General features: G+C 32.7%; 1 protein-coding gene across 2 annotated transcripts; it reads right to left on the bottom strand.

The window, feature by feature from the left end:
- Positions 1 to 2: 2 nt before the first annotated feature.
- bisc (TM2 domain-containing protein 1 biscotti) lies at positions 3 to 27,987 on the bottom strand. Of its 2 annotated transcripts, none has more exons than XM_035358699.2 (6): positions 27,728 to 27,987; positions 26,741 to 26,817; positions 15,277 to 15,367; positions 12,964 to 13,055; positions 8,390 to 8,463; positions 3 to 295 (listed from the first exon to the last, which is right to left on the bottom strand). In XM_035358699.2, the coding sequence occupies exons 1-6, from the start codon at positions 27,820 to 27,822 to the stop codon at positions 185 to 187; spliced, it is 540 nt and encodes a 179-aa protein (XP_035214590.1). In that variant the 5' UTR covers positions 27,823 to 27,987; the 3' UTR covers positions 3 to 184. The 2 variants fall into 2 exon arrangements, with proteins under 2 accessions (XP_035214590.1, XP_035214591.1); XM_035358700.2 differs by having other exon boundaries at positions 26,741 to 26,797; positions 27,859 to 27,955.

Here is a 27,987-nt window from a genome sequence, read left to right as displayed (position 1 = left end):
AGTTTTAGAGTGAAAAATATTTTTACTATGTACAGATACCCATATGGCTTCTTTCATACAATTAGTTTCATATAATTTATGTTTGCAAAACAGATGCCTAGAGTCCTAAGCATATACAATCATTTGTACTTTAATTAACAATTTGTACAATTTATATTTGATACTCCTTTTAACACCACGTACGTTACCAGTCATCTTGAGGCATTACATATGTCTCATTATCTTTCTTCAGAATTGTCAATTTTGGTCCAAAATAACTGATTACATAATGTGAGCCATCTGAAGGACCAACAACCTATAATAGAAACAAAATTTAAGAACTACACAGAAATATACATCCGACAGTCAAAATCTTTCTAAAACTTTACATGACATTTGCAAGAAACTGGATGCAATAATAAAATTATAAGTTCACAATAAAATTTCCATGGTTTTCTGAATTTAATTCTTTGCAGGCAAGAGAGGCATTTAGTAATACAACTGCAAAGATGGAGGTTACAGTACCTCCATAATGCATTTCATAAACATTTACATAACTTGAATATTAGGTTATATGACGTTATAAATTGTTCAAGTGTAACTTTATAAAAAATTACAGTATTTATCATTGTTACATGTATTTGCAAACACTTATATATATGTGTTTTTTTTTTTTTTTTTTTTTTTGTGCGTGTGTGTATAAATATTATTTATATGCTGTTCGGACGGTGTAGTGCATCTACTGTGATACTGAATGGTCCTGGAGAAGGCATGGCTGTAATTCTCCGTTCCGTCATAGGAGATAATGATGGCCCACCTATTAGGTGCTTCCACAATAAAGTGTTCAAGCCTAAGTCGGTGACAGTGGCGTAGCTAGGGTGAGGCAAGGGGGAACATCTGTCCCCGGGTGCAGCATCCAAGGGGTGCCAAATTGATGCTACTAAATTTTTTAATGAAATATTTTCCATTTTTGGCACACAAAAAGGGGCGCAAATTCTTAAGTTGTCCCGGGCGCTGGAAACTCTAGCTACGCCCCTGGTCGGTGAAGTGCTTGCCTATGGATGGAGAGGGGAAATATTATTTATATAATAATGCTTTATAAATGAAGGATGTTACTAATTTTTCAGTGCTGAGAAGAAATCATGTTCAAAAGTTTTATTCAAACTTTGTGTGAAGGTTTCTATTTCATCTACTTTAAATTTTACATTCCATGTTTCTCTTCCAATTTTATTTGCTTTAAAGTTTTGCCACTAAAACTGAAAGAATAGGGAAATAAATTATCAAATTAAAACGGACAATACTGTTATGAATTTTGTGTAATGTAAAATGAGCAACCTCAAGAAATGTGAAGCTTTGCAATAAAAAATAAGAATGCAGGGGCAAGCCTATTTAACACTGAAATAAGTAATTTAAGATACAGACAAGCTGGTGATGATTTTGGCAACTAATTTTTGTCAGCAAATTTAGCAGAAAATTGCCAAACATGGCAACATTTGGGTCCGGCTCCTATACAACTGTAATTGATAATGTAACTGAACAACTGTAATTAATCCCTTTAAATAACTGTAACCATATCTGGCCCTTATATATTATTACGAATTTTGTGCATAGAAAGATAATTTTAGTGAAGTTATACATGAAATTATTGTACTTTTCTGCATATAATGTAACATGAAAAGCTGAGAGAAATGATGCTCCATCAGAAAAATAAGAATACAGGGGAAAGTCTATTTAACACTGAGTAAATTGCTATCTTGCTAACTTGGAGAGATATCAACAAGCTGGCAATGGCTTTGGTGACTAATTTTTGTCACAAAATTTGACAACCTTTTTGTCCAGTCCCTGTATTACTGTAATAGGTATTGTATTTCATCCTCTACGTAGCCATAGTGGTATTTGGCTCTCATATACCTTCCAGTAATTTCAAGAAGCAGAAAGTGTTAGAAATATCTTGGCGGCCGAGTGAAAATAAATAAGACTAGAGAGAGCATCAGTTTCTCAGTTGAAGTTGTTGATAGTTCATGGTTTGGAGAACTGAAATATCTCTGGGTTAGCTTTGTTCTTTAGATGTGCTTTGTTTTGCATTGTGTTTAATGTTCTTAGCAGTTTGAAGTGTAACTACTGATTGTAGTTTGTGATATTGTATTGTGAAGAATTTTTGTGGTACTGTTATTTTTGCGAAAATTTCCAGAATTGTGAAGTGTTTCCTTTTATAAAATAAATTTTATCATCCTATCACCGGAACTGTTTGCATTCAATCTATTACGAATGTGTATGCATATAAATGCCTTCTAAAAACTTCAGGACTCAGATATTTAAATTTATAAATTTTATTCCATTTGTAGGGATGATTATTTACTTCATAAAAATTAGTACTGTTCCTAAAGCTTAACTTGTGCATTCATGTTTTATTGCCAAGGTCCTCCCCCTATGAATGTTGAAGTCTTACATGGAAGTATTTTAGCTTTTTTTTTATTTCATTTTATGAATTGTTTTTCCTGTAACTCTTAGCAATCTTTGTGGCTATAAAGATTCCATTATTTATGGCTACATGATTATTTCATAACGTTGGTGATTTACTCCAATTATTTAGCACTTTTTTCTGAAGTTTCGGTCTAACTTATTGTTATTTACTTTGAATGTTAGCTGTGCATGAACATCCTCTCTTTTTCTTTTCCTTGATGATGTGGTCTCAAATTATGTAAGAATATCTACTTTGGTCTGGTGCTATGTTCTGGAAAATGTATGAAAATCTGTTTTCGTCAGAGGTTGTGTTTCTTTTTTATTGCTGTCTCAAATTTTAAGCAAGCATATTGCCTTGTATTCCATGCTTGGACTTACCTTTTTTTTTATTTTATTTTTTATTTTTGCTTATCTTTCTTAGCTTAAAGTTAGCTTCCTACCTAGATTTTAAATTGTTATCAAACTGGAGCCCTTTTTTTATTTTATTTTTCTCCCTTTGGCTTTGCTAGCACTTTTAACTAGCTCAAGCACACTTCAAGAGTTTTCAAAGCACCATACTCCTGAACAGAGGATTTTTATCTTTGTGTTTCCCTCTGATAAGAATGTTCAGGAATGCTCAGTTATTGGAAGGAAGCATCCCCTCCTTTTCTTTAAACCTGTTTTAATTTAGGTTAGGTTAGTAACAGGTGGACCGGAAAGTAATGTCATTTTTGCGCATGTCAATATTTGATTGTCATTTGGCAGCTCAGTGTATCTCAAAGGGTAATTTTAAGGTTATTGCGGCTTGCTCACTTTTAAATAATTCAATATTAATTTTTTTTTTTTTTTTTTTCAATTTGGGGTGAAATGGCCAGCGAAATACCAGAAGAGCATATCCGGCATTGTATGCTTTTTGAGTTTAGCAAGGGTAGTAACGCAAACAGTTACGACCAAACACATTTGCGATGTTTATCTACATGCATTAATCCACATTCATAAATGCCAAAGATGGTTTTTCAAGTTCAAATGCAGTAGTTTTGATCTCTCTGACTCCTATCGATCAGGAAGAACAACAATAGACAACGATGTGTTAAGGGCAGAAGTAGAAACAAATCCATGTCAAACAATAGAGGAGCTATCAAATACCCTTAACCAACCTTGTTTGACCATCCAAGAACATTTAAAGCATGATTGGAGAAATAAGCAGAGCAGGTGTTTGGGTCCCCCATAATCTGTCCGAAGAGAACAAAGCTAACCGATCCATCACATGCAACATATTGTTTTAACGGCACCACACAGAACCATTTTTTGATCGTTTGATTACTTATTTGATTAAAATGAGTCCTATATGATAATATAACAATCCTATATAATAATCCAAAATGCAAAAGGCAGTTTTAATGGGGGTTACAAAGGGTTTACATCCCAAAAAGGTGCTTCTGTATGTCGGGTGGAGTATTTGATTAATTGTTCACTTTGAATTGCTGAAATCTGGACAAACTGTTGATGCAGACCTTCATTGTGAACAACTGGATGGAGTGAACCATTCTTTAATCGAAAAATATCCGACGACTGTCAATAGAAAAGGCGTCATTCTGCACACGACAATGCAAGACCACACTGTGCAAGAGGAACACTGGAAAAAATTTATGAAATGGGGTGAACTGCCTCACCCACCATACTCATCTGATATCGTACCCTCAGATTTCCATTTATTCCGATCCCTACAACATTTTCTTAGTGGCAAAAAATTTGAACATTTGGATGATGTCCAAAATGCCATCTTGAGATTATTTTACTCAAAACCCAATTGACTTTTATTGGTCCGGGATTGAAAATCTGCACACTAGATGGCAAAAGGTTGTTGAAAACGAGGGTGATAAAAACTTATTAAAAATTTATTTGTTTGAATTTAATGTAAGAAAGCGACATTACTTTCCGGTCTTCCTATTATTTCCAACACTTCACTCAACATACTTTACGATTAGAATACATTAGGGTCTTCTTTACAAGGTGATAGGTCACATGGACTTCTCCATTATTCAACACACTTTTTATTGCACATTAGGATACATTCTTGGTTAGGTTAGTTCATGTTTCTCTTTCATCCTTTCCATCTCACTTAAGCCCATACTTTTTTTTTCCCCTAGACAGTATGTGCGTTATTTTGTTTTCTTTTTTTGACTGCCTTTTTTACCTGGCTTAAAAAACTTCATATCAAATGCTAGGATATTAATTTTACTCTTAAACAAAATTGCCCTCTTCTTATTTGCCTTTCCTTGATACCTAAGCTTGATTTATTGCCCTGGGGAAAGAAGGACTTAATGGGTGCAAAACAAGACATTTGTCTACTTTGTCTATCTGTCTGTTCATATATGCCTTCCAGTAATTTTGAGAAGTGAAAGGTGCTGGAAATTTCTCATCAGCCAAAGGAAAACTATATAGGACTGGAGATAACATCAGTTCTCAATTTTTAGTTCAGAGTTAACTTTCGTGTATTGACAGATCCTCATGTGAACATTGCTTTTCAGATGTGCTTAACATTACATTGTGTTTCAGCATTCTTACCAGTTTGAAGTGCTAACTACTGATTGTGCTCTGTCATACTGAGAGGAGCTCTATGAATACTTTTGTGGAAAGTTCCAGAACTGTGAAGTGTATGTTTTGTAAAAATAAATTTTATGAAACCATCATCTGTTCTGTGTGCATTCAATCCATTACGAACCCACGCGTACGCAGCAACACTATCTACTAGATTCATGGGAATCTTTACTTCCAACGGCAGCAAATAAATTTCAATATAATGTTTCATCACAAAAAAAATTCATTACATTTAATCACTATAATACAATTTAGTTTTTAGTCAATAGAATGATAAATATGTCAGATTGTGTTGTTTAAATTATGTCAGATTATGTTTGTGTAAAGAAAAACAGATTCATACAATTCAGAATTTTGTTAGTTATCATATTCTAAAGACCAATCATCAAAAGCAGTTATACATTTTCCCCAAATTTTTTTGCTTTCTTGGGATTTAGGAATTTTTAAATTCATAATTAAATGATGTCTCAAGATTAAAAAAAAAAATCTTTAATTTTAAAAAAAGAGATGTTTAAATACGAAATATGTAATGTAAAATAAAGTAAAAATTATAGGTTAAAAAAAAGGAAGCAAATGAAACTATATTAAATTGTTTAATAAATTTATTTAATGTTATAATTCTATTGAAAAACATTATTTTTCCCAAAATTACTGACAGTTTTTGTAAATAGCTTTTAAATACACAAAAGCAATCTATTATTAGTTTATCTGCTGAAGAGATCCTATGGCTGCACACAAAAGTTACAGAAAACACAAATTTTCTTTTTTGCACTGATATTAGTTTCATGTAAAATAGTGCATTCTTAAAATTTCCAAATGTCAAAAATGAAACCTTATGGTCATCATAAAATTATACAGTAACATCAAAAATATAACACTGACATAACGAAATTTGTAAATCTATGGAATTTCATGTTAGTTTTCAATATTATCTTGTTCACAGCTTTGATAGCGGGTAGATTAAGTAACATCTTGTAATAAAACTTTTTTTAAAGCAATTGTTTATGTTTGATACTGATCATCACATGTCGCATCATTCCATGAATTTGGGGAAAAATTTACCAAAAACACTTGGCATAAATATCATAATTTGAGATTTCATTTCCAAATCATTCAGTATTCTGATATTTTATTTTAATTTAATTACTGCCAAACTGAGATGCTGTACTGTGCCGAATTTAGTTAAAAGCGGAGGCACTTTCAAATTTAAAAAACATAATTTGTCAGATGAACAGAAATTTTTCATTTGTCTTTTACTCATTTAGAATTTACTTTTATTTTAATATATATATATATATATATTCAAATCCTAAACTTTCTAAGAATTTTCCTTGAGAATCAATCTTAAAATTTCATGAATCAATTGTCAAGATTCCTTGCAGGAGCATTTTTCAGTAAAATCACAAAATCAAAAGTTCATTCTTGAAATATTACGAAAATAAAGAAAAATTACCATTAAACACGAAGACTCGCACATTAGGAAAAAAGTTATGAGGATATTGTACTAAATAATTTTAATAATGCTCTTGCTTTAGAATTGCCATCCATAAAAGGAAACTGCTCTCTCTATGATAAACTGCCAAAGTCACCAACTGAAAATCAATCTTACTAATAAAAATATAGCTTTTAGAAATGGTGTGTGTGATTATGGCAAAGCCTTGAGGGCTATCTTCCTAAGGGGAAGGATGCCTTCGTGGAGCACTTTGTAAGGGAAACTGGCTTGTATACAAGTTACACATGGGGAAAACCATGTAAACGCCCATGCAGCCAGACCGTTTGCGGGATTCGAACCTCGGACCGAACTACCAGTGTTTAGCGACTTTACCGCTCGGCCGTTGGTAGGCTTCCTTTTAGGAATGGTACACAGGAACCATGGACTAATTTCCAAATGATGCAACTTTTACTGCTGCGTCTCCAAATGCTTTCATTTCATCATTGATATATCATCATTTGGTGCATTTCATGATCATGTTAATATATTCTATTATGAGGGAAAATGCCTTTTTCTTGAAAGACTAATACATAGGTTCAGCATCACCTTGAGGCATACCTGGCAGAATTTATGCACTGCTTGTGCATAAGAAATGAAAACTAAAGAAACTATATGCAAGATACAAGTGTAAACGAGAAACTACACATTAGGAATAAATATAGGTGCAATTTTGTTACATATTACTTTTCTTTGCAACGCTTTTTTATTTTTGTGTGTTTCTTGGCATTTTTTCATACCATACAATGTACGGTAATCAATTTTATTTCATGGTAACTAATAGCATAAAATTATAAAATTTATGTAATACTTTACAAACTAAAGCTAGAATTACATCATTAATATTCTAAAAACAACTATTATATTAACATTCTTTTAATTTTTTAAAAAATGGGAAAATGCATAGGGTCATATACAACATTAATTAGAAACTAATAATAATTAACATTAAATTGCAGCAAATTAATTTTCACAACACAGCACACCATTTTCATAAAAAAATCAGGGCAAAAGGATATATTAAGTCAGCAGCAGCTAATTTAATTTTAAGGATTACAAAGTTATATACTGCAAGCATATATATCCTATGAATATCTGCAGTTACTTGTACTTTAAACTGATTAAATATATTTTACATTTTATTTAGTTTAGATGTAGGCATATCACCTTTTTCAGCGTGGACTAAATTATTAGGATTAAATACACTTATCAAATGATTTTAAGACAACAACTTAATGAACAGAGTTGACAAGCAGTTTTGCTTATTTATGAATGTGCAGAGCCAAAAAAATTTTAAAGACAATACTGAATATTCCTACTGCCTTTTATGAAGATTTATACATAGTCAGTTCTTTGTTTTTGGTTGTAATTTTGCATTCTACTTAGTCAATGAAGAACTTTCATTGTCTTATTTTTTTTTTTTTTACACTGTTATGTAAATATAATTTTTTATTTGCATTTTAGCAAAAAGAAAATTAAAATTAAATTTTAACTTATTTTTCTCCCAATCCTCTCAAGTAAATAATATTAAATTTTTACTTATTTTTCTCCCAATCCTCTCAAGTAAATAATATTAAAATCATGTAAAACATATACTTACCATTTTTAATATAAAGATCAGCTCAAATATTTTTAATATTTATCTAATAAAAATACTCAGAGAAAAGTTCAGTAAAGATTCTTATATTTTAACTTAATGATAATAATTGATATAACTGACAAAATGTGGCTTTTACTTTTTAAACTACTAATAGCATAACAAAAACACAAAAATTATTAATAAAGCTTCTTCAATGCAAAATACTGTACTAAATTTGAAAAGTTATAATTGTGTAACTATTGCACAGCACATTAAAAATAATAATGTAAAAGAATTACCTGTAGGGCTATTAGTATTATATCAATTAACTGTCCAAGGAACATGAAACCTAATGTACAGAGTTTTGCTAAGCCTAGAAAATAAATACATGCATTATTGAATCTGGATGTGTTTAAAATTATTCACATTACATTATGCATTAATTTCTCTATATGTAACTGCACAATGGTTGCAGTTTAATACAGAAATGTTAAAAAATTTGCCATCATAAAAACTACAAAATGCTTCAAACTATTAAAATGTTTCAAACAAATTAAAAATTTGCTATAGGTTGCTTTTCTGAAACTTCATAGCATATGTCATTTTAATTATACTGGAACAAAATAATATTTTAAAAAGTGTTAATATTTACATTTTAAAAAAATTTGCCATCATAAAAACTACAAAATGCTTCAAACTATTAAAATGTTTCAAATAAATTAAAAATTTGCTATAGTCTGCTTTTCTGAAACTTCATAGCATATGTTATTACAATTATACTGTAGCAAAATAATATTTTAAAAAGTGTTAATATTTATATTTTTAATTACAGCATAAGGAGAAAAAGTCCTCGTACAAAACATCATGCAAGAAAACAACATCATAAAAAATAAAGTTATTCAAAAACTTCGCAGTTCAAACACATCATGGTAAAAAATAAAGCATCTACAAATCATTGCATGACAATAATATCGCAAACATGCATTTTTAGGCTTTAAAAGTCGCAAATGCTTATTCGTATAATGATTTATGATCCCAAGAAAGAATAAGGAACATTTTTACTTTTATATTCCATGTTTTTTGAATTAACTAATAAATTTTTGCTGAAAAAATAAGAAGCAAGTTCAAAAACTAAAAATGAGTGGGAAAATAATGCTTAGTAGTTGAATCTTATGAATCTTATATAGTTAGCTAATACAGATCATTAATTAATTAATGTCTTTAAAAAGTTTTATTGACAATTTTTCATGCAAAATAGTCTAAAAAAATTAGAAAAAATATTAGTAACTGTATGCTGTTACCAATATTAAACTTGCTTAATTAATTATCGAATTATAAAATTCATTCAACTGTTAGCATTAGTAGCATTAACTTCCTACTCATTTTAAGTTTCTGAATGCTTAAGCTTCCTTATTAATTCTTCATCAAAAATTTATTTATTAATTAAAAAACATAAAAACAAAAATATTCCTCATTCCTTCTTGCACCCACAAATCACTATGAAAATATTTACAAATTTTAAAGCCTGGAAAACACATGTCTGCAATGTTATCGTCATGTGATGATTTGTAAGTGCTTTATGATACCAGGTGTACCATGATATTTATAGGTGCTACAATGATATTTTTGATGACGTGTTTAAAGTGTGAAGTTTTTTAATAGCTTTAATTTTGATGATGATGTTTTCTCCAACGATGTTTTAGAACTGTGATGTTTACTCCCACAATGTTTCATACCATAAAATTTTCGCCTTGCTTTATTTTCTCTGCGATGTTTTCACCAATAACTGATACTAAGTATCAATCTATTTGCTACTATATGTTTTAATAGCCACTGTGAAAGAAATTCAACGTCACCTTAATTGCCACAGTCAATTGCCAACAGAAAACCAACCCTACTTAACAACCCATTCTTTTAAGAAAGACATTTTACAATTTGCATATCACAAACAATCTGAATGCACATATTGATCATTTTTTCAACATATTCATTTAATAAAAATGCAGTAGCACTCTTTCGAGAGAAACATGTTTTATCTTGTAAAAGAATATACAAAAATAGTCACAAAATGAAGCTATAAATTAATGACAAAAGCATTTAGAGATCAACAAGATACAATTTGGCACTGCCTTGAATTGCACCTAACAGAATGGACATGATCACAATATGCAAAGCCTGACACCAGAAACTACATGCAAAGTGAGATCTATGAAAGAAATAAGTGTAAATATAATTTTTTTTGCATTTTATTTGTGTCTAAATTGTTTTTATTTTCATACATTTTCTGGCTGGCAGTTTTTCCTGGCTGCCCATTTTGGGTTATGCGGTTATCTCAAAGACAAAAAATTATTTATTAAAAAAATTTTTTGTTGGTTTGGTTTGGTTTATTTGATTATGGCAAAGCATTCAAGGGCCATCTGCCTAAGGAAAGGGATGCCTTTGTAGAAGACTTTCTAAGGGCAACTGGCTCATATACATGTTTACACATGGGGAAAATCGTGCCTGTGCAGCCAGCCCATTCATCAGGATTTGAACTACCGGTTTTCAGGACTTGACCGTTTGGCTGCTACTTTATTTATTTTAAACATAAGAAAGAGTTTTCTACATGAAACTTTTCTCATTTCTTCATCCCAGCAATCAAGTCATAATACTCTACTGGGACTCAATATGGTTACAATTTGCAGCTTTCTTTGGAAGACAGATCGATGCGCATTTTGATCAATTCCATAATGGCGTTTTCATTATTATAAAACAAATTATTATTTTTATACAATCAATAAGCTTCGAACCACATCTTTAATAAGCATCTTTTCTGCTTTGAACAACAGCTAATAACTGAAAACAAAGCAAGTTCAGCAAGATTTCTAGAACAGTTACTTCTTCTGCAACCAAAACTACAACTCATTTAGTCACTCAGATTTATCTGCTCAATGTGCATCATTAAACATTACTTGCTTGGTAAAAGAAACATTGGAATTTGTATGATGTGGAAAAGGATGTCTTTCCAAAAAATCTGCCTATCTGTCAAAAAAATCCTTTTACTAAGTATAATTGGTCTACATTTATACAGGCTGGCCAAATAAAACTCACCCAGGAAAGTGTTTCAAAAAGCTTGCGAAATGTACTCTAAACAGCAAAAAAAAAAAAAAAAAAATTATTAGAAATTGGAATAAGGACAACTGAGTGCGAGATGTCCATGTGCAGTGACATAACAACAGCCAAATGTGTGACATAAATGAAATAAGTGAGTTTGAGTGAGAGGGGCAGACATGTTTAGTAGGCAGTTAGAATGAAAAGTGCAGACGTGCTTAGTGATCAGCTGAATGCAACACAAAATGGTTTAGTGATCAGTTAAATGCAAAACGGAGCAAATTAAAGGGTCAGGTGTACTTAAATAATCCTAACACAATGAAAAAGCTATAGCTGAACACTGAAAATGCTATTGCTTTCATACGTCAGACAGAACACCTCTTGTCTCTCACAGTCTGATAAACTGAATACAGCACTGCATTGACATTTCCAGCATTTTCTGTTAAAGACAGTTCTCCCGTTCATTAACAACAGGAAGTACAATGTCAGGATAATACACATTTTCTGAGCCAGCTTTATTTTGGCCACCTTGTATTACACATGAGGAAAGCTGTCAGAAACTCACACAGCCAAACCTTTTAACACACGAATAGAATCTTGAGCAAATTCTTAGTGTTTCATGACTCCAGCCATCTGTCAGCTGAATTTTCATAAAATAATGTAATTCACTGTGTCTTATATCTATTTTAGCTAAACCTTATTTTATGGTAATTACCTTCTACACTGATGAGGCAAACCATGACCATCCCCACATTTTTCAATGAACTTGTCTGGATGATGTGGAGAGCAAAGAAAAAGGACATCAGAGACTGTCCTGCTTCGTACATCAAAATCGGCACCAGGCAGTGGCTCAGCTTACAGCCCAGTACCATGCAGGTCCAACTGCAAGTGTTTCGGAACACACAGTTCAGCGGGCACTGCTGGATATGGGACTATGCAGCAGATGTCCCACTTGTTTACCTCTGACCAAGTGGCAGCCTACAGTGGGCCCGGGAACATCAAGACTGGATTATTGATAACTGGATGACAGTTGCGTGATTGGATGAATCATGATTTCTTATTTACCACATTGATGGTCATGTCAGGGTATGCCATCTTCCAGGCAAACAGTTGCTGTCCACCTGTACAGCAAGACAAACACAGGCTGGTGGTGGCAGTATTATATTATGCTTTGGGAGACATTCTCATGGGTGGCTCTAGGACCCTTAGTTGTAATAGAACAGACCATAAAAGCTGTGTACTATTTGAATATAATTGCGGATCAGTTGCACCCTTACTAGACACCTGTCTTCCCAACTAGAAATAAATCTTCCAGCAGGATAATGCTCCATGTCACAAGGCTCAAAGTGTGTTGGAGTGGTTTGAGGAGCATAAGCGTGAATTCCAATCTGGCTAGTTATGTCCTGGCCACATAACTAGCCAGTCTTAACTCAATAAAGCACATTTGGGCTGTCATGTCAGAATATCTCGACTTTGCGTGATCCCTGCTTAGACTTTTGGTACAACCTGTCTCCAGTCATCTACCAAGAACTTGTGGCATCTATGCCAAGGCAAATTGCAGCTGTTTTAAAGGCCACAGGTCTTGTTACTGAGTAGTTATCATAATGTTTTGGTTCTTCAATATATATGTACAGAAGATATCTGAAATCAAGGCTAAGTTATCAGCTCCTTTGTGAAGATGAAATTGTAACAAGATAATGAAATTTTGATTAGGTATAAGATAATGTAATTACGATGATGTAATTGCAATAATGATAAAATTTCTGAGAAGTTATTTACTCACCAATAGCTGGGTAACCCAAATAGAATCGATCCATACCAAACATCCCAAGAAACAAGGACAGTAACAAAGCAGTTTCAAATGAATATCCATTCCTTAAAATGAAAAATATTTATTATGTTTACAATAAATTGTATACAATATATTTAAAAATTTTAACTTTAAATATGTATAAAGAAATCATATAGATACCATATTTAAAGACAAAATATATATACCCTGTTTGGAGACAAATAATAATTAATTAATATATGAATATACATGAAAGCATACTTTCTATACATGAAATACTTTCTATACATAATAGAATACTTTCTATACATGAAAGCAAGTTTTATTTAGAGCATACTACATATTATTTATATTCTTGAAATGCACCCAATATAAGTTAACATTTCATTTTACTGTTATTACATATTGTTGGAAATCTATATATATATATTTATCTACTGATATAAATTGTCTTCCTAATTTAAGGGCCCACCAGCGGCCAAGCGGTAAAATCACTGAACACTGGTAGTTTAGTCTGAGGTTCAAATCCCGCGAACAGGCTGGCTGCATGGGCGTTTTCGTGGTTTTTGCCATGTGTAACGTGTATACGAGCCAGTTTGCCTTAGAAAGTCCTCCACGAAGGCATCCCTCCCCTTAGGCAGATAGCCCTCAAGGCTTTGCCATAATCACACACACTATTTCTAAAAGCTCCATGTTTAGGGGTGACAAAACAAACTAATTAAAAAAAAATAATATCAAAACATATATTCTGATTGTCTGAATCTATAAAATAAAGGAACAGTGAAAAAAAATTAAATACAACAGGAATTGGCAAGCTTCTTGCCTTTTGTATATTTTGAGATACACATTAAGCAAGAATAGACAAGCTTCTAAGTTCTGGGTAGTGGGTGGGTATTTGTATACACAACACAAAATGAGAAATGCATGTCCACCACTGACAAAATTTAACAAGCTTTTTTCATCTTCTAATAAAAGAGAGTCAAATTTAAATCAATGCTTTACTTATGCAGTAACGTCTTCCGACTCCATTTGGATTGTGGTAGTGATACAGTTTTATACAATATATACAGTGTAGTGAAGGTAAAAAGTGCTTTTTATAGGTTAGTTAGTACTGCTTGTTGTACTTGCACCTTTGATATTTTAAGTTCACTCAACGGATTTTTTTCAAACACATTAGCTTTCAAGTATTTAATTGCGATTTTCTGGGGAACTGTTAAACTGATTTCAATACAACATTTTGCTACATGTATTGCTATTAATTGTGATTTTCTGGGGAACTGTTAAACTGATTTCAATACAACATTTTGCTACATGTATTGCTATTAACTTTGAAATTTCAAATAGGAGAACTTTCTGGGTAGTTGTTCTATGGTATACCCGACACGTATAACATTCCTCCCTATATTTCAACCTATTAGCTTTGAACATGCCACTTATGACTGTAGAAAAACTCATATACTTGTATATCAGAAATATTAATTTCCTCTATATTTCTTAGATTATAAAACATTTAAAGCTGGCAACAGACACAAATTTGCATGAAATTATACGCATTGCATTCTAGCCAGCTGTACCGATATACATCATATTAAAAATATTTAGAACTTCAAGCTTCATGCCAGTTTCATTTTCTATCAGAATGCTCCATAAGTATGCATGGCACACAGTGGACACAATTACAATACTTTGATCCTTTTATTTGTTTTTCTGGGAGAGAGAAATGCATGCATTGTATATAAGTCTGTGTATATCAGTAAAGTAAGAAGTAAGAAACAAAAACATATTTTTAAAAGTTAAACTTTAACAAAAATAATTTACATATATCATAATATTAGAATACAGCATAAGAAAAGTAAATAATAATGATAATAAATAAACAATGATTTTTTTATTATTATTTACAAGAAGTAGATAATATAATCACTCAAGTAGTGTCAATCCCAGCCTAACAAATGAACCACGTAGGCCACGTATAAAGAGAAACCTCTTCAAACATAATTATTATAAAAATCAAATACGTATGCGTATGTGCTCATATCTGAAGGATTTAAAAGTAGTTTTTTTATACACTGCATATCCAAAACTTCTCCTACAAATTCGTTGTAGTCTCCTACAAGTGTTAATAGTTTTGGGAATAATTTATTCAGCATTTTAGAAATTCTTCCTACACTGCAAATAATAACACACTCTATAAATTATTGATCTAATGTTAACAGTAGATTCTAATAAATTTCTAATGCTATTTGACAACAGAATTTCACAAATAAATTTGTTTTTCAGATAAAATAATATTATAAAACATACGTATATTCACAATCAATATCCTTTTCAAAAGTAGTATCATTCACACCAGTTCCTGCTTCGCAAATTATGCCTTCTGCAGTCACACAAAGAACTGCACAAAAAATAATAATAATAATATTCAGATGTCAGTTATTTAAATTTAATCATTGAAAATAAGTTTTGTACATTTACCAAATATATGTGAAATAGTAAAAACATATATATACACTTTAAGGTGGGGGAAAGACACTATTAAATATCTGAAAATTATTAGTGTTTTAATACTTTTTTTAAAACTTTAACTTATCTGATGGTGCCGGACAAAACTAACTAAAAATATATATATATATATATATATATATATTTCACATTCATATATCATATCAACAACAATCAATTGTATAGTGGTATTGGTTTAGTACAAGGGTGCGTTGTGAAGCCCACTAGGGAAAAATCCATAACCCCAAATTCAATTAAACTCCATGTTTCTTAAAAAGCCTCCAGGCTCAAACAAATGGAGGGACATGACAGACCACAGTAAATTACACACTCAATTAAACAAATGAAACATAAAATATATATCAAACACATTCATTAATTTCTAGAGTATAGTGTATTATTAGTAAATACTTGGGTAACTGCTTAGTATCCCCTACCACATATTTTTCTATGCAAAATAACACATAATACCACACCAAATTACAGCTTACATTAATTAAGATTAACACTATCAAATCTTACTGTATCATAAGTGTAACACTAGTATTTATCCCATTTCATCTTCTAACTTTAAGCATTTATCATGGTAATTCCCTTTAAGAACATTGAAAATTTCCACATCAATTAATTAATTTAAGTAATTACTCAAATTTCAACAAACATTAAAATGATGACTCTTGCTTGAGTATTAAGATAATTATTAAAGTAAAACAAATAATAATAAAAAAACAAATCACTCATGGGGTGAAGTCCATACCGCACACACCCATTACTCGGGAATATCTTCGTATACTGATTAATAAGGCGATTTGATAGCTCCAAAGATCGTCCAGTGTCCAAAGTTTACTCGATCACCACATTATTCCTGCTGTCCTTTATTTACAAAATCCTCGTTAATGGAGACAGACAGTTCTTGCGAATTTTTGATTTGGTTGAAACACCACTGAAGCTGTCCTTACAATTAATAAATTCCAGAGCATGGAAGGATGAAAAACATCGACGCAGCTGACACAGGCAGAATAAACAGTCTCGCACACCTTAGACGGATCCTACACAAGTCTCTTTCATTCTGAAAGCCTCGAAACCTACCAAAAATGTAGAGCACCTTTGGAACAAAATCTACCGTAATTTCCGGAAGAAAGGCCGCATCAGCGTAAACGCTGCACTCGAGAAAAATGGCGGGAAAAAAATTAAAATTACACAGAAACGCCGCAATAGATTAAATTGCGCGTGACATCGTCGTGGGCCATATAGATGCAAAAACTCAACCTAAGTCCTGATATATGACATACCAGTTAAGAAAAATGCATGAAATGAAGCCATAACTCAAAAATAAATTAAAGGTAAGAAATGTACAGCTTCTGTGCCATTTAGAGGCATTTTCAAAAATTTTCCGCTCCCTTCTTACTTAAAAACTATTCAACAAGTACTTGTACCCAAACTGATGGGATCTGTATTTGGCAGAATGCCAAGAAAAATCCATTCATGCTGAAGGGGAAATACCTCAGAGTTCGTTATTGCGAGGCAGGTGGAGTCGTGTCCGCCTTTGAAAAAAATTGCAGAAAAGGCAGGGGTGGGGAGAGGATGGGTCCTGGAAGATTCATCGAATCACAGAGGAGAGAGACTATTCAAACTGATGAGAATGTTGATTTGAAAGGGGGAAAAATATTATTGTTCTGAGATCTCATTTAGGGTGAATAAGGCATGTAGGTCCGTTCAAGGGAAAGAATGTAAACAAAATAACGTTCGCAAAAAGCAACTGAGTGGTCTTTTATGTGGGAACAGCACCAGTCTATGCACAATGACAAGGCCATCCAAACTATGTACAATGACCATCATAGAAAATATTTTATTTTCAGGGCACCTAAACGCCACATGGGTAGAAACGCCGCACCCGCTGAAAATTTAAGTTTTAAACACGTAAACGCAGCGGCGTTTCTTACGGAAATTATGGTAATTAGTAAGTTAAAGTCGGGAAAAAACAGGAATACCGCATCAGGATCACCACGAGAATCTGCATTACAATTCTTGGAACAAGAGAAGCGAAATTCTACGCTGAGCTCTACACCTTATGACCACGCAAATTCTCGCCAGCTAAACGCCGAGAGAAAATCATATCCGCTGCTCGCTGGTTCACGCTGCCCGCTGTAAAGCAAGGCCGCAACAGGGCAAACGTTCTGATCTTTTTTGTTTTTCAGCTTAACTTCACATTGCAGGACTCAAATCAGACTCCAAATCCGACGCAATAGCTGGCGCTCGCGAGAGCAAGACCCGCAAGGGGTCAAGCCCCCACTCTTTTCTCCTCTTACTCTTAGCTTGAAAAAAAGAATCAGAATGAACTCTAGCTTGGTGCAAGCATCCAAGAAATCTCGGTTTCTCCACCCCTGTAAGTTCATAGGCCTACAAAATATCATCAAATTAAATCTTACCAATCCCGGAATTTTACGTTATCTAAACTGAGAAAATGACACCCCCATGAAGAATCAAAAACAAAAAAAATCTCACAATGAGCCAACATCTGTACTCAGGAAAAAAGTGAGAACTAAAGTGGGCCCCCCAACTAACAAGCGAAACTAAGCTTTACGAAAATCCAATTACCTAAGCTTAGTACACACCCACTGTCTTGAAGTAACAAAACTGCAACTACAACAAAGCGAAAGCAAGACGATTTTCATTTCAAAGTAAAATTAAAAGTAGTAAAATTAGTAAAAGGTGACAACACGACACCCTACTGCCTCCACTGTTCGTAAAAAGACCATAAACCAATAAACTAGACGTGTCTTGCAACCGTTTCCTGTCGTTGTTACACTACACTTTCAAGAACTACCAGTTAAATAAGGCTTTAACAATTTAAGAATACTCTTTTTACCAGATTAAAATATACACGAATACAAATAAAAAAAACTAGAATAATGAAACTTAAAATACATATTAATAATTAAAATTTGTGACATAACAACACACCAAGAAGTTGTTTTCCAAACAGGATGAAAATCGCATGATTGATGTACAGAAAAACAAATATATCACAATTTCAGAAAATTGGATGATTTATTCAACAGAAAGAGCTTCACAAAGTGAGCAAGTAATAATGCGTTGGTCTACCTCTGGCCCTTATGAAAGCAGTTATTTGGCTTGGCACTTATTGATAGAGTAGGAAGATATCCTCCTGTGGGGTATCATGCCAAGTTCTCTCCAATTTGCATGTTTGATCAGCAAAATCACAAGCTGGTTGGACAGCTCTACCCATAATCCTCCAAACATTTTCAATGGGGAAGAGATCGAAAGAAATTACTAGCAAAGGCAGTGTTGGGCAAGCATGCAAATGCAAGCAATAGAAACTATTGGCATGCGCGGATGGGCATTATCTTGCCGAAATGCAAGCCCAAGATGGCATGATATGAAGAGCAACACAATGGGGTGTAGAATATCGTTGATGTAGTGTTGTGCTGTAAGGGTATCACAGATGACAATCAGGGGTCCTGCCATTAAATAAAATGGCATCCCAGATCATCACTCCTGGTTGTCAGGTCGTATGAGAGACAAGTTGGTATCCCACCATTGTCCGAAGCATATCCAAACACGTCTTCATTGATCATCGGGACTGAATTCAAAGCAGGACTGTTGGTTTGTGCATTAGCACTGAAGGCGTAATGAGTAAGTTTCCTCAAGTGCCGTTTTCATTAAAGAATCATAAGTCAAAAAATTAACTACAAAATCTTTATTTAATAAAATAGGATAATTTTGCTTAACTTAAGCATAACAAAGAGTAATAATCTTCACAGACATTAAAACACTGAATTATCGAAAAGGAGATAACTTACATAGAATCATCATCAGTCCTAAATATCATCAAGCTTACCTATTTAGGCAATAAGAAAAAAACATGAACATACTTTGACACCGTACCTGAAAAGAGAAAGTACTAACTGAATACACTCCACGTAGCTAAGGTGAAAGTCAAATATACTGCATTGCTCGTGAACTTTACTTTCTCTCGCCAATATATAACTTGACGCACGTTCGTTTCGTATGCCTTTCGAGTTTCATTATGCAAAATACCTAAATTTATGCTAACAAGGACTCATCATTGAAGACAATTCTACTCCAGCCCCTGATATTCTACTTCAAATGTGCCCAACATCCCTGCAGCTGGGCTTGTCGGTGTACAGAAGTTACTGGTCGTTGGTACAAAGGGTGCCATGAGCGGAATTTCCTTTTTGTGAACCACCTATTAATGGTCTTTATGATCATTGAAGCACCAGTTACAGGTATGATCAATGATAATGATGAACCTTGGGCTCTGAGTGCCACTCTGATGATTAATTAGTCCTCACAATCTGCCGTCTCTCTGGGCCAACTTTTTCCTTCTTGACACTATGTTCAGCCATGGTTCAGCCACTCCTCCCAACATTGTATAATGGTGGCATCGCTCTTATCCAAACATCAGGCGATTCGCCAAGTAGACCAACCAGCTTCTTTGAGCCAGCTACACGTGGAGCTCTTATTGTATAGATAGAGACATAACATCTTACTAACATATACAGAGATCTCATTGCTTTTTTACATTGCCGTGCACTTTTTACATAAAAAACTCAATACATCATCACATGTATTTTACCACTTGTAACTGTACCAATGTTAATATGCACATGTATTTTACCACTTGTAACTGTACCAATGTTAATATGAGAAAATCCTAATAAAAGTTTGGAGGAAGGTAAAGTACATTCCTGTCCAAAATCATCTTTACATGCATAAAATCACTGATTTCTCAGAAAGTGTTAATTATAATTTCATGAATTTGTGTGGAAAGATTCATAACATATAAAAGTATAAAAATTTAAGAGCACTGCATATTATATAAACTGTAGTATGAAACAATAAAAATGGTAATACATACATATAACAATGGTACATACATATAACAATGTGTTTTCATGCTGGTAATGCACTGTTAAATGCAGTTTAGGAAATTAAGCCTCACTGCTCCAGCAATGTGGTCTTCAGGGCATTTACATCTCTAGGAGGAGGATGTCTACATGCAATTTTTTTTCCAAGATAGTTCCATAAGTTCTCTATCAAGTTAAGAGTAAGATATTTTGCCGGTATTTGCACACCGTTCGCTCAAAATCTTTATTTTCAAGGAATCTGTGAATGATATTTGCTCGACATGATTGAGCATTATCGTTTCCAAATAAAAGTCACATCCATATGCACCACTAAAATGTCTTATGTAAGATTCTAAAATCTCATCCTGATATATCTGGCCGGTCACATATCCATTGTTGAAAACTTGTAAGAGCATATGTCATTAATCATTATTCACCCCAATTGGATCCTCCTGGATTACCGAAACAGTCACATTCCATAATGTTTGAAGGAAGATTTTATATTTCTAATTCCCTTCAGATGTAAACACATTTAGAATCAGATGCTAAACTAAAGCCTTGACTCATCAGTAAAGAAAACATGGAACCAATAGTGTTCACTCCAGTTCTGATGTCCTTTGCATCAATTAAAGCGATCCCTCATTTTTGTAACGACAGTGAAACATACACTTAGCTTTGCTTTCTTGAATAAAGGTCTTTTCAATAAAGCTTTTTGTATACAGTTTTCTGTGATATAAAAAGCTGCAAGATGATCCAAAGATGCTGCAAGTTCTAAACTTTCTGCCGAGCAGTAGACTTCCTGTCAAGATGGACAGTCCTTGTAATTCTTCCTTAAAGATCTATTTAGTCAGTAAATATTAAAGTAATTTATCAGAAACTAATTGCAGAGAAAAAAGAAAAACTAATTTGGCCAATTTCCCTTCAAAAAATGAGCCACTAAAGTAAAAAAAAAAGGGGGTGATATACATCTGCCATAAAAAAATATCAATATACAGAAGTTTGGAAGAAAACAGCAGATGCTCTTAAGATTATGTATTATGTGAATGATTCAAATTTGACTGAAAAATCATAAAACAGTACTAAAAAACAGAAATAATGCAACAAGAAAATATATTTATTACACAGTATTATATGATAAAGATTTTTTTTTAGATGTGACGATTAAAAAAATTAACAGTATTAAAATAAAATTATTTAAAAAAATTCAGAAAACATGCATTGACCAATGAGAGATAGAATGGAAAATATAAATATTTAATACAGTATCACTGGCCTACTTACCTACAAATGTATTCATCTGTTAACGGCGGATGATACAGTTATAGAGGTACTTATATATTATTGCAACCACCTTTGCAGAAATTGCCACAGTTTTAGTAAGTGCCAAACTATAGCAACCCAAATGCATTCCGAGTCTTCAGTTTTAACAGCTAATATTAATTTTTGTATGTTTTTCTTTCTTCTTCTTCATTTTTTCCCCTTGGTTGCTTTCTAAGTTTTAATGGTTTTATAGACAAAATGTGATTATTTTTTTTTTTTCTTAAATTAAATTTTAAAACATGTGCTTGTGGAATTTTGTCTCACAGAAACAAAGTTAAAATTTTTGCAGAAGTATATTATTTTACTGCAAAATCTCTAAAGAAACAACGTTTCAAATCACTTCACACGGTGATCACCATAAAATTTCCACCAGAAGAAACAAAAATTCCTTTGCAAGTAGGTTTATTGACTATTGGGGGGGGGAGAGGAAGGGAGAATTTTTTGGGACATTCTAAAATAATTTTTTTGCATCATTTTTCTGCCATAAAATTAGCCAAACTGCACCAAGTAGTTGTGCTAATATGCGAGTACTGTTATTAATGCTGCTTATGAATACAGTAAGACCCCGCTTAACGCGGGGGATACGTTCCATCGACGTAGAGTGTAATGCGAAACAGCGCTAAGCGAGGCTATCTTAACGTGTAAATAATGGGGTTAGGGAAAGACGGATAAAAAATGGTTAGGCATTAAATTTAATAATTTTTTTAATAAAAATAAAATCAAACATTTATTTCTTACAAAAGTAAAAACAATATAAATGCATATACCTTTAAAAACAAATAAAATTCTCAGCCAGATTATTCAGTCTATTCTGGGTTTCCAATTTTCTGCCTTTTTGTAAAGAAGGCATTATGACAGATTGGCTTAATGGCATATTGCGTTCAATTTCGTCGTCGATCCATATAGATAGTCGTTTTTCCATTTTCTCTATAATGTTATTTCTAAAACGGGTAATTCTAGTTTCAGAGCTTGACGTAGTTGCAGTTGCCGATGACAGTATTTTTTCTTTATTCTTAAGAATTGTCCTTATTGTTGAAGTTGCCAAAATCAATGCAGCACTAATTTGAGACTGACGTTCACCAGAATCTAATCTTCTAATCACTTGCATTTGAGTTTCCAGTGAAATGCTTTTTCTGGTTGCTTTCTTTTCTTGTTTTTTATTATCACCCATGATAAAAACTAAAGATCATAATATTTGTCACTGTATTAATCGTTATAGTATTATACAAATTTAAACTTACAATAATGTCAACAAATGTTTCAAATGATAAAAATGCGTCCACAAAGCAAGAAACACAACTACACTGTTTCGGATATGTTATTTGGAAACCTAGCGCAGCGCACAATTTCGGAGAATCCCTAGGTTGAAATAAAAGAGCGCTAAACCGAAACAGCGCTAAACGAAACAGCATTAAGCGGGGTCTTACTGTATTGCAAAAACCCCCCCGGGGGTCGACGTAGAGAATTCTGCGAAGCTACTGGCTAGGATCTGTACCTAGGCAGTCTCGGCCACGGGGGTATAAAATTTATGAACTTGGTGGTTCTGAAGGCTCTGGGAAAGGTCACTTATTGGCCGGCCTCGGAGTCTGGCACGTCCTAGCGTGGCGTGGTGCTAGTAACCCGTGGGGATTTCCCCCGGGGTCGCTGGGTAATGTCCCGCCGCGACGGGCTCGCCCGAGCGACTGGCAGGAGCAATTGACGACCGGTGCTGCCTGGTGACATATCCAGGTGGTGCGCGGCTCTGCTAGAGGGTAATAGTGGAGGTTGAACCTCCACGACGTGCCCGAAGGCAGAGTCGACCTGTAGTGAGCTAGTTCTCGGAACGGGGAAGCCCAAAACCTGTATTGCAAAAAAAATTCTTCGAATACTTACTATTTCTGTTAAGTGCATTTTTTATGTCAAAAAAGTTCTTTTACACACAAAATGTAGTATGTGTACAATTATATCATAATTCTAAAACCACAAAATCTTCAAGTAATTTAGCCTAATTGTTTTAATATTTTGTTGTAAATAATAAATTATTTACTTTTTTATCAAAAAGGATACTGACTAATAATTCACCTTAATGTTAGCAGCATTTGCTCCAGGTTCAAGGTAATTCTTGATTATTTCAAGAACTAATTCATAATAACAAGTGATTATTAACTTTAGAAATTGATACGTCATATCAAATTTTGATATCATACTATGTTATTTAATTCACATATAGACGATAAAATGTCATACACATTTTCCTCATACAGAAAGAAAGATATATATTAGTGCAACCACATTGGCGTAGTTCATCAATTGTTTTTTAGACAAAAAAATGTGATTTGTTGAATTTTTGGATTGTAACTTACAATAGATATGATTACCTAAATAACTATTACAGGGTTAGTAGCTACATTTTAGTTAAAATAATAAGCACCTATAAGCACATTTTAAGGAAAAAAATAAGCACCTCTCCTATTACATTCTAAACAACTGCCTAACCTTAAAAGAAAAATTAGACTTTTAATTAAATATGAGAAATTTAGTATTTATTAAGAGAGATTGAGTATTACTCAACCAATTACTTTTTTTAAACAATTACTTTTTTTAAATAACAGTTCAATTTACAGAACTAGTTTATAATGAGGGGGGAAAACTATGCAAAACTAAATTATGTTACACGATTAATTGATGAAATTTCAGTTAAAAATAGAGAAAATAAATAATAATAACCCATATTTATTATATTCGCTTGACACCTAATAAGAAATACAATTTATTTTTCCACTCATATTGATATTTAAATAATTTAACTTAAGTCAAAATTATGAAAATTTTCTAAATTAAATATGAGAAATTCAGTAAAATTTTCTAAATTTTCATTGTATAACAGTTTTTCCTTAACAGATATTGCAAGTAAAGTAATTTAAATAAAAATAAGTAAAAAGAGGAACATTTCTGAAATCAGAAGATGGGAAATTGCTTCATGCAATCACCCTTTAACAGTAAAAGCTTAACTAACCCATATACTCGGAAATTGCCAAATATCTGAAAATTCCGAACAGTCGAGTGTAATTGGAAAAAGAGGAGGGGGGTAGATTGCAGCCTTTCTTTAGATTTTTCGGCTAAATAATGCTTTTGACATTTCGATATGTGCATCATATAAAAATAGCCCAACGGAACAGAAAAATATTCTGCTTAGCAAATTCTTTCAAGTGCTAATAAACAAATCTCAGGCTGAACATCAAAATTAATTATCTTTGCAAAATATCACAAATGTTATTGCACAATACGTGAGCCTTAATTCTTCTGTACGTGATATTACGCAACCGGAATCAACAGTATTCGGAGAATAAAGAAAAAGAGACTTACCAATCTGGGGTGTTTTTCATTCTAATTTTGAACAGACTGCATTAAATTTCCGGAATCATTTTTCACTTGGGTTAATACACTGCAGAACTTTCAGTCCTAATCAATCCCGGCCGAGTGGTAACGTCGCTGAATACTGGTAGTTCGGCCCGAGGTTCGAACCCCCCGAACGGGCTGTCTGCATGGATGTTTTTGTGGTTTTCCCCATGTGAAACGTGTACACGAGCCAGTTTCCCTTAAAAAGATCTCCACGAAGGCTTCCCTCTCTCAAGGCTCATAGCCCTCGAGTGTTTTGCCTTAATCTAATAAACCATCAATCCAGATTGGAAAGTGACAAAAAAAAAAAAGTCTGTTGCTTGTTTTGCAGCGAACTGTAACAGTTTCAATATTCGACATTTCGCAGAGAAAAGAAAGGACCTCTCAACTTTCATAATGTATAATGCACTGGCAAAAAAAAAAATTAAATTATTTTGACTATGCGATTACTTTCACTTTATTTAAGCCATTCAGAATATTATTCTTTAGAAAGCTAATCTGTGTTAAAACACACTTACCCATTTTTGAAGTTTATCTATACTTCAGCAGTTACTGCAACTATATTATAAATATTCATATATACTCATGATATAAGCATAACGATCATAATAAACACGAAAATAAACTGACCACACTGAACGAGAATGCAAATTATTAAAATTTTGATTAAAATTCAAACGTGTGTAGTCTTGGGTGGAAGGAAATGAATACGGAATGTATCGGAATTTTCTACTGCTTTTGCATTTCTTTGACAAATAGAACAATGTGCACCAAAGTCTGTACTCGTGCGCACCAAAGGGGTTACGTTAATGCAGAGAAAAAGGGCAAAAAGCTTTTTCCGGGAATATGAGTCGCCATCTGACATTCTATATAAAGAAGAAAAGTTGTTTATTTAGTTTCGGCCTTAGTACGGGGAAAAACGCGAACGGGCTGGCTGCATGGGCGTTTTCGTGGTTTTCCCCATGTGTAACGTGTATACGAGCCAGTTTCCCTTAGAAAGTCCTCCACGAAAGGCATCCCTCCCCTTAGGCAGATAGCCCTCGTGTGCTTTGCCATAATTAAATACACACACACACTTACTTAGTACGGGGAAAAAAATGCGCGTTCCTTAAAAAGAAAAAATGCACTAAAAAAAAAATAAGCACTAAAAACAAAAAATACGTGCTTTAGAGAAAAAGTAAGCACCTATAAGTGGCCTTATATTTTATTTTCAAATATAAGAAGTTATAAACACTTATAAGGACTGCTACAAACCCTGTATTATGTGCACTGTGGCTGGAGTTTGGTTACTTCAAAAAATTGGTCGACTTCTACTAGAGTGGTTACAATAACACATACGAAAAAAAATTTGGTACTTTGCAGAAAACATAATCAGAGCTAATAAAAAATCAGTTTATTAACTGTGTTTAAAAAGAAGCTTTTATCTAAACTATAAATGAAAATGTTAATAAAGGGCCACGAGATATTTAATTTACTGTTTATCAAATAAAAAGTGCTAAATTTTGGTTAAATTCCATTTTCAGTTATTAAGAATAAAGTTATAAATAAAACTGGTCTTCAGAAAACTTGCAAACATTTTTTTTTATTTTATTAATAGTCAAGAGTAGATAAAAAATACACATATATTATGAACAAATCTATCAAAAGTTTAATTAAATAATTGAAATTTAACTCACCTTTGGCTATATTATTCTTTTGGCACGTTTTAGGTTGCTGGGTTTTAGGATCAATATCTGGAGGCAAACAAAAATATCTAGACCAATTTAACGAAAAATATATAGTATTTTGTAACTATACAATAATAAATACATAAAATTCAAATCTGGGAGGGCCATAATGAAAAATTTAAATCTGCATACCCTATAAGATGAGACACTATACTCACAACATGGGAAATTACCAAGTCATTATACTCACAACACTTGAAATTACTGGATAAGACAATCACTTACATACAATTAATGGTTTAGTTTGGTTAATTTAATTATGGCACAGCACTTGATATCTATCTCCCTACCGACGATTAAATTAATAAATATCAATTACCAAATTTTAAAAATAATTGATGTACATATTCAAATTATATAAATAATTATATTAAGCTATTATTTTTATTTTGTTACTAGCTATGTTCTTATTTTCAGTGTTCTTCTAATTTTAGTACTTCTGCGAAGAGATACAGAGATATTTTAAAATATTGAATGAAATCAGAACCCAGAGCAACAATTTCTTTGTTATGAATTTGTTGAAAGTTTAAACAATGTTTTATAAGCAAAACTCTTCCGGTTCCAAACAGGGCTTTGAAAGTTTAGATTAAAAACCATAATACTGAACTAAACTACTGTCTTACTTCTTACAGGAATATTAACTTAAAAAATCACAGAAAATTCTTGGTACAAAGAAATGTTAACATATACCTCATATTAAATAACTTATATTTTTGAACACTCAGCTAAATATTATAAACTGGAATTCTTTAACATACTTAAAGGAATTCCAGTTTAATATACTTTAAGGTAATTACATGAAAATCTTTTTAAATACGTGAATAATTATAATAAAATAATTACTAATGCACGATTAAAGAGTGTGTTCATTTCCATAACACTTTACCTCAAAATTAAGTACCTAACTTAAATATTTATTATACAGATAAAGGATACTGGCCCATTAACAAATTTGAACAATTGGCTTCATACACAGAAAATACTGTATTGAAGAATGCAGTGAAAAACATGAAAAACACGTAAAAATGCATAATTTTAAAAACTTCACTTTAATTTACTAGTACTACATTTTTCAATCTTAAATGCATTCCTATGGTAGGATAATAAAACAGCCGTCATTTTCAGCACATTCACGTTTCGACATCCGTGTGCTAACTTTGAAAACTAGCGTTTACGGAGAGAAGGCAACTTTTGGG

This window comes from Stegodyphus dumicola, chromosome 8 (genome assembly GCF_044657685.1).
Source record: "Stegodyphus dumicola isolate Sdum_Otavi_A_Nest chromosome 8, ASM4465768v1".
Lineage (NCBI taxonomy): Eukaryota > Metazoa > Arthropoda > Arachnida > Araneae > Eresidae > Stegodyphus > Stegodyphus dumicola.
The sequence above is the reverse complement of the archived record's forward strand: the minus strand, read 5'-3'. Positions and strand labels throughout refer to the sequence as shown.

Coding starts and splice junctions, on each gene's coding strand:
- bisc (XM_035358699.2), bottom strand. CDS start 27,822: ATGCATTTTTACGTGTTTTTCATGTTTTTCACTGCATTCTTCAATACA. Junction 15,368..26,740: donor AAAGAATAATATAGCCAAAG/GTGAGTTAAATT, acceptor TTTTTTGTGCAG/TTCTTTGTGTGACTGCAGAA. Junction 296..8,389: donor TAATACTAATAGCCCTACAG/GTAATTCTTTTA, acceptor TTTCTATTATAG/GTTGTTGGTCCTTCAGATGG.